This window comes from Nesoenas mayeri (assembly GCF_963082525.1).
Source record: "Nesoenas mayeri genome assembly, contig: SCAFFOLD_40, whole genome shotgun sequence".
Taxonomy (NCBI): Eukaryota; Metazoa; Chordata; class Aves; order Columbiformes; family Columbidae; genus Nesoenas; species Nesoenas mayeri.
The window spans coordinates 520,611-528,847 of NW_027660032.1; the positions used below are offsets into that span (position 1 = coordinate 520,611).

An 8,237-nucleotide genomic window follows, 5' to 3' on the forward strand; every position below is an offset into this window, starting at 1 on the left:
AGCCTGGGCAGGGGTTCCCGGGGCATCTACACTGGCACCAGGTGTTTGTGTCCCTGGAGCTGAAGACATTTGTGTCCTGAATCCAACCCCAGTTCTGGAGAACTCTTTTCTTTTCAAAGAGACTCCCCTGAAAAGACTTTAAAATAAATAAATGAATAAGTAAGTAAGTAAATTAATGAATAAGTAAGTAAGTAAAGAAGTAAATAAATAAATAAAAATAAATAAGTAAATAACTAAGTAAATAAGTAAGCAAATAATTAAATAAGTAAATAAATACATAAATAAATACATACATAAATATATACATAAATACATACATAAAAATAAAGGAAGGAAGGAAGGAAGGAAGGAAGGAAGGAAGGAAGGAAGGAAGGAAGGAAGGAAGGAAGAAAGGAAAAGAAAGAAAGAAAGGAAAAGAAAGAAAGAAAGAAAGGAAAAGAGAGAAAGAGAGAAAGAGAGAGAGAAAGAGAGAAAGAGAGAAAGAGAGAAAGAGAGAAAGAAAGAAAGAAAGAAAGAAAGAAAGAAAGAAAGAAGGAAAGAAAGAAAGTTAGTTGACACCTTCCTTTGCTTTGGATCTTTGACTTCAGTTCTTATTTTAATTTTCATTGACACCAACTGATATCTGATGGGCCTGCAGGCATGAAGCCAAGATCATGTTGTGTCTTGCACAGCGCCCCATGCCCTCTGAACCTGCCCTGCCCAGGACTCCTCACACGTTGCCCAGAGCGAGTCACACTGAGGTGTTGGCTGGTTCCCTGGCGGAGATGTTGGTTTAGATGGTCACCTACAGCACAGGTGGGTCCTGCCCCATCATCGCCTGCTCTGCTCCGGTCTGAAACAGAGCCCAACATCACAATGGGATCATGAGAGAACTGAGGCTGAAGGGACCTCAGGAGTCTGCAGTCCAACCCGTCACCAACTGGGTCACACCAAGGTGTTCAAGCCTTGATTCAATCAGAGCTTTAGCAGGACTAGAGAAGTGATCATCCCTTTGTACTGGGCACTGGTGAGGCTGCACCTTGAATCCTGGGGTCAGTTTGAGGCCCCTCATGGCAAGGAAGACATTGAGGTGCTGGAGAGAGTTCAGAGGAGGGTGACAAGGCTGGTGAAGGGTCTGGAGCACCAGTCTCACGAGGAGCGGTTGAGGGAGCTGGGGCTGTTCAGCCTGGAGAACAGGAGGTTGAGGGGAGACCTTATTACTCTCTACAACTACCTGAAAGGAGGTTTTATCATGGAGGGTGTTGGTCTCTTGTCCCAAGTAGCAAGTAGGAGAGAAGGAAATGGCCTCAAGTAGCACATGGGGAGCTTCAGATTGGATATGAGGAATAAATTCTTCAGGGAAAGGGTTTTGAAGCAATGGAGCAGACTGCCCAGTGAGGTTGTGGAGTCCCCATCACTGAAGGTGTTTAAAAAACAGATAGATGGGGCTCTTAGGGACATGGTTTAGTGCCAGATTTAGGTTATGGTTGGACTCGATGATCTTAAGGGTCTCTTCCAGCCACAATTATTCTATGATTCCATGATAAGTCATGTTTGCTATTTTCTTTCCCAGAGGACCATGAAGCCTCCCTGAGAGCCAGGACTTTTCTGAGGTGTTGGAGAGACGTCTCACGGTCACACCAGCCAGTTCCACCAGCCCCTGTCTGTCCCTTCCCAGACCAAACCTTTTCTCCATATCCCGAACTTTCAGGCGAGTTTCTGGGACACAGCAAATGCTGTGCTGGTCTTCTGGGCCTGTTCAGAGAGAACAGCTTGCCAACATGTCGATGGGCTCTCTGTGCACCTCAAAGCTTTCCTGACCATTTTTCTCAATGTCCCGCTTGTACCCAACCCTTCTGGTCCTTAAGCTGTACATGAGGGGATTGAGCAGGGATGTGGGGAAAGTGTAGAAAAAAGACTTTGTCAAACTGTCTTGCGAGGGCTGTTCTGGGCATCCCACAGTCCAGGATGAGGGTGCTGGAGAAACCAGTGGCATTGGTGAGAGGTCCAGGTGGAGAAGGACTTGTCCCTGTCTACACTGGGGCAGAGCAGTGATGCATTCATGGGATGGCCATGTGAACAGGAAGGGGACAAATGGCTCTAAAATGCCCTCCAGCCAGTTCTTTACCCATCGCACATACACCATGCAGGCCACGAGCTGCCGCTTCTCCAGGAGATGCTGTGGGACACGGTGTGAAAGGCTTCACTGCAGTCTAAGGACACAATGCCCACAGCCCGTGTGGCGGATTCACTCCCCACGACAGACTTTCCCTCATCTGCTCAGCGGTCACCTTGTCACAGAAGATCAGGCTGGTCAAGCAGGACCTGCCTTTCATCAAGCCATGCTGATTGGGCCCCATTGCTCGTCTGTGTGTGTGACCTCACAGTCCTTTTCCAGCCATGTTCCTGCTGTTGGCCAATCCCCTGCAGAGGCAGAAGTGACCTCACAGTGCCCTCCACACCCATTGGCTCCTACTGGACTATGAGTTCCTGAGACACAGTGACCACACGACATCGTACCCACCATCACCCTCCTTGTGATCCAGTGTGTGAGGAGATCAAACTAAGCGGCTTTCATCCAATATATCTGATAGATTTCCTATCAAGTGTTTAAGTGGAGAAACGTTCCTCAGAGGAGCTGCTGTATTTACTCTGGGGCATTTTGCATCTCTGCTTCTGCCTTTTTATCTTCTTCCTCTGTCTATTCTGACATGAAAGAGCTCTCCAAGGAAGAGATTCATGGAATGCTACGATAACACAGGTTGGAAGAGACGCCTGAACACCATCTCTGTCCCACTGACCTTTATGGCACCCCAAGGAACAGCTGATGGCATTTGTGCTCACTTGGGTTCATCTCACCACGTGCACACACTGGACATGCACATGATGTGTGTGTTTACAACTCATCTGCACAATGAAAACAGGGACTTTTGACCTAGTATTTCATAGAATCATAGAATGTCCTGAGTTGGAAGGACCCACAAGGATCATGGAGTCCAACTCCTGTCCCTGCACAGGACACCCCACAGGTCACACCGTGTGTGTGTGGACGTTGTCCAGTCTCTTCTTGAACACTGTCAGGTTGGGGCCATGACACCTCCCTGGGGAGCCTGTTCAGTGTCCAGCACCTCTAGGGGAAGAACCTTTTCCTCATGTCCAACCTGCACCTCCCCTTGCACACCCTTCTTCCGTTCCCTTGGGTTCTATCATTGGTCATCAGAGAGAATAGATCAGTACCTTCCCCTCCCTCTCCCCTTGTGAAGAAGCTGTAGCCACCATGAGGTCTCCTTTGAGTCTTTTCTTCAGCTCTAATACTCAGAAACCCCTTGGTTTGCTTCCTGAAGCAGAAAGGAGATCCATGAGCTCCAGGCAATGGGAAGGGGGATCCTGTCCCTCACACACGGCTCAGGGCTCTTCCTCGGTCCGTGGGATGTCGGTGTGCAAGGCCCAGGGAAGGACAACACTGGTGCAACAACTTCCAGCTTCCCCATGGGTCTGCAAGGAGGCACCGAGGCCCCAGTGCCATGAGGACAACATGTCTGCTCCTAGGCCTCAGTGGCAGAAACAACTGCCCTGGCCAAGGGGACACAGACCTGGGTTCTGTGGGTCCCTTCCAGCCTTACAGCGCCCTTTGCCATCTCCACCACAGGCTGTTCCACACGGTGCTGCCCCTGCCCCTCTTTCCCTGCAGGCTGCAGACACCCATCTCGCTTCCCACCTGCTCTCACCACAGCATCTCTGCACCTTCACTGCTGTGTCCACACCCTCACCGGCTGCTCTTTGGAACACAAACCATGGGCTGATCCAGCTCCCTCTGGGTCACCTCTTGCCCTACAACACTGCCCTTCCAGTGACATTTCTTCCTCCCCATATCCATTCCTCACCTTCCAAGTAGACTTCTTTTTCTCTTTCCTGCTTCTTCCCACTACCAAGAAAAGCTCAACCATCTCATAAACTGCCCTTCATGCAGGGAACCCAACCCGTTAGGCTTCTTGTGGTATTTTACTTGACCAAAGAGAAGTCACCTTGCCATGATCTTCTAAATCTCACAACTATTGCTGTTCTTTCAGCTTCTCTGACAGACACGACCGTGGCCCTGCCCATGTCCCGTCATGTTCTCAGGTGGGATGGACATGACAACCCGTCTCTCTTCCTGAGTAAGACCTGTGGGCCCTTGGGCAGAGGTTCTTTCCCAGCCGTGTCCCTGCTGCTGGGCTGTCACCTCCAGACACAGAACTGACCCCACTGTCCCCTGCACAGCCACATGATTCTGACTGGATTATGAGTGTTTGAGACACAGCTGAACTCATAATATCGAACCCATCCATCCCCCTCCTTAGCACCGAGGACCTGACCAAGACTGAACCGTGCTCTACACAGTCCTACACCTGCCCCTCTTTCCCACAGGCTGTAGACATCCATCTCGCTTCCTCACCTTGTTCAAATTATTCATATATATTTCCTACTAACAATGAGAGTGAAAAGCACTCCTCACTGGAACTGCTGTACTTCTGTTAACACAGCACATATGTCCTCTTTTGCCTTTTTTTTTTTTTCCTATTCTTCCACCTATTCTCTCTCCAGAAACCTGTCCAAGGCAAAAATTCTGTCAAATCACAGAATAACTCAGGTTTGCAGAGAGCCCTTGTCTCACTCATCTTGTCTCTCCTGCTCAGGGCAGGTTCAACCAGGTGAGGCTGCTCAAGGCCTCCACCCAGGTTTGCATCATCCTCAAAGGCACTGAAAGTGCTCTCTGGTACATCATAGAAGGGGAGAATAAGATGTTCAACAGTGTTGTCCAAGTGCTGGTCACTGAGGGATGACACCAGTAACTGACTGCACACAGGACTTTGTACCACTGGTGATATTTGGGCTTGATGATTCAGCCTACTTCCCACCCAGCACCTGCTTTTTGAGCCCCATCAGCACCACTGGCCAGAAGGAGTCCATGTCTGAGCCTTGCAAACGCCCTGTACACAACATGCCTTTCTTTCCCCTGTCCCTTTGGGTTCAGCAATTCCTTTCTTGTCCCTCACATTCCTGGAAATGGCTGCAGGAGGACGTGTCCCATCCCCTTCCCAGGGAGGGAGGTAGGGTGGCCAGACTGTAGTTATCCCAGTTCCTATCCCTGCTCTTCTTGAAGATGGGTTTGAGGTCTGAGTTTCCTTAGGACCCCAGAACCATCCTGGTTTCTAGGGCATTTTTGAGATCACAATCTGGAATCACAAGAAAGGGTGAAAGAGCAGACTGGAACACTTGAAATGATCCTGCCCAAGGCAGCTGAAATTAATCTCACTGATCCAGTGGGGTTTGTTCCTCGAGTCACACACAGAAATGTCAGGTTCTGCCAGGCATCCATATCTGAGTTGGTCTCAGGACTCCTTCTGCACCCAGGGATGCTCAGAGACAGAGTGTGTCTCTATTACACACAGAGGCAGGAGTCACAGTGTCCCTCTGGCCTTTTATTGCCACTCCCAAAGGACGGGAGACACCTCAGCCCTGTGGTGTGTCACCTACTCTGCACCCATCTGAGATGTCCCACGTCATGAGGAATGGACACAGGGAGCTCAGTTCAAGGAAGCACAACCCAGTGCTGCATTCAAGTGATTTCTCATAGGTTGTTCCTCCCTATATGAAGTGACCTCAGGACCTCGTCTGTGCCACAGGCTTTAATGGAATGGAAAGGAATAGTTGATGGTGTTTGTGCTCACTCAGGTCCATGTCACCTCACGCACATGATGTGCATGCTCACATCTCATCTGTACAAAGCAAACATGGATTGCTGAACTATTCATTGAGTGTCCATCCATGGAGAGAAAACAGCCTCTGTGGGTGAGAGGCCAGTGCTGGAAATGGTGGTTGTGAGGGGCCAGTCCATGGTGACTGACCTGGGGCTCCTTCCACGGGGTGTCCAGTGCACAGAGGCACAGCCCAGCCCTGCTCTGCTGGTCCTGCAGGTCTCTGGCAGGAGCCTGGCTGTGAGAGGACACTGCTGTGTGCCAGCCCTGCACACACACACTGTTCAGCTGCACACTGGTGTTTGAATTTGTGGGACACTTTTGTAGGAATATGCTTGAAGACATAAACCATCATGTACTGCCCATAGGAGAACACCTTTCTATCTGGAAAGGCTGTTGTGAGGCCAGCTCTGTCACAGCAGTGCCCATTGCCTGTCCCTGCCTGCGACCACAGCACTGACACACAGCAGGACGGTGACCAAGCTGCCAGAGCACTCAGGCCTTGCACCAACACCAGGGATGAGAAGGAGAGTGTGGAGTGGAACCAGAGCAGCTCTGGAAGAACAAGCGCTGCTGCTCCCTGGCAGGGCTGCCATACTGGACACGATTCCCCTCCTCCCATCACAGGAACTGTCCCTGCAGCTCCAGAAAGGCCTTGGAGTTACGATGTAAGTAGAAAAAAAATTGTGGAAAGTCCCTTTATTTTACTCAAACACAGAGAGCATGAATTCGTCACTGACACAGCCACTCAGTGAGAAAAGCAGGCAGTGAATTACAAAGAAAATTAAAACTTTGTCACAATAAACAAACACAAGGAGAAACAAAAAATACTGCACACAGGATGAATCTGCAATGAGTTGGACTATAACTCTTATGTAGAAGAAGTTAGAGACAGTTTATAGCTTCAGAAGAAATCCAGTCATCTGTTTTCTCAGGGCATCCTTGAGCTCCTGGTTCGTCATGCTGTAGATGAGGGGGTTCACTGCTGGAGGCACCACCGAGTACAGAACAGACACCACCAGGTCCATCGATGGAGAAGAGATGGAGGGGGGCTTCAGGTAGGCAAACATGGCAGTACTGAGGAACAGGGAGAACACGGCCAGATGAGGGAGGCAGGTGGAAAAGGCTTTGTGCCGTCCCTGCTCAGAGGGGATCCTCAGCACGGCCCTCAAGATCTGCACATACGACACCACAATGAACACAAAACAGCCAAAACCGATTAACAGACTAAACACAAGAAGCCCAAGTTCCCTGAGGTAGGAGTGTGAGCAGGAGAGCTTGAGCATCTGGGGGATCTCACAGAAGAACTGGCCCAGTGCATTGCCCTTGCACAGGGGCAGTGAAAATGTATTGGCCGTGTGCAGCAGAGCATTGAGAAACCCAGCGGCCCAGGCAGCTGCTGCCATGTGGACACAAGCTCTGCTGCCCAGGAGGGTCCCGTAGTGCAGGGGTTTGCAGATGGCAATGTAGCGATCGTACGACATGACCGTGAGAAGAAAATACTCTGCTACTAACAAGAAGGTAAAGAGAAAGAGCTGTGCAACACATCCTGTGTAGGAGATGTTCCTGGTTTCCCAGAGGGAAATGGTCATGGACTTGGGGACAATGGTGGTGATGCAGCCCAGGTCGAGGAGGGCGAGGTTGAGCAGGAAGAAGTACATGGGGGTGTGCAGGTGCTGGTCCCAGGCTATGGTGGTGATGATGAGGCCGTTGCCCAGGAGGGCAGCCAGGTAGATGCCCAGGAAGAGCCAGAAGTGCCAGAGCTGCAGCTCCCGTGTGTCTGTGAACGGCAGGAGGAGGAACTGGGTGATGGAGCTGCTGTTGGACATTGGCTGCCTGTGGGCATGAGGACCTGTGCAAGGAGGAAAGGACAGTGACAAGTTAGGGTAGACTTCTCTGAGGAAAATAAACATGCTGTTTCTCATGGAAACCCCCCTCCCTGATGATGGGATGTTTCCACTCATTCTGTCTTTCTACCAAGTGAGAAAAACAGTTCATCACAGTTTAAAATGCAGCTTGGGCATCTGGTTTTCATGAACACACCTCTGGGGCAAGACCCCTTGAGTTGATATCAGAACAAACACTGACCCACATTCCCATTCCAACTCCAGAGAGCAAGAGCACCAGGGACAGGTGGTGAAACAGGGAAGGACACTGCAGTGCTCGTGAGAAATAAAGCAGGGACAGAAAGCAGACGGGCATGCTGTGGAAAATTCTCCTGACCCGGCTGTGCTGCTGCCACTCACATAATGACACTGGAGAGCAAGTACTTTTAGCACCTTATTTGAGTACCACGTTGCAGGAACCCTTCACCTGGAGGTCCAGCTGCTGAGGTGGAGATTCGTGACCTGGACCCCATGGCTTTGGGGCAGAGGGTCTGCTGGGGAGGAGAGGAGACCAGGGGTTGCACTGGGAAATGTGTCTGCACTGGAAAGGATCTGAGAGACGTTACTAAATCCCCTCCCCAGCATTTCTGGTAGCACTTAACTCTCCCTGCCCATGTCTGTGCTGCCTGCAGCT

The 8,237-nt window shown here is 50.4% G+C and overlaps 1 protein-coding gene across 1 annotated transcript; it reads right to left on the reverse strand.

Annotated features, from left to right (window-relative positions):
• Positions 1-6,613: 6,613 nt before the first annotated feature.
• Positions 6,614-7,546, reverse strand: LOC308052340 (olfactory receptor 14J1-like; the record flags this gene model as incomplete). The annotated part of the gene is made up of 1 exon (XM_080364427.1): positions 6,614-7,546. The coding sequence occupies one exon, from the start codon at positions 7,544-7,546 to the stop codon at positions 6,614-6,616; it is 933 nt and encodes a 310-aa protein (XP_080220553.1).
• Between the last annotated feature and the right edge of the window lie 691 nt (positions 7,547-8,237).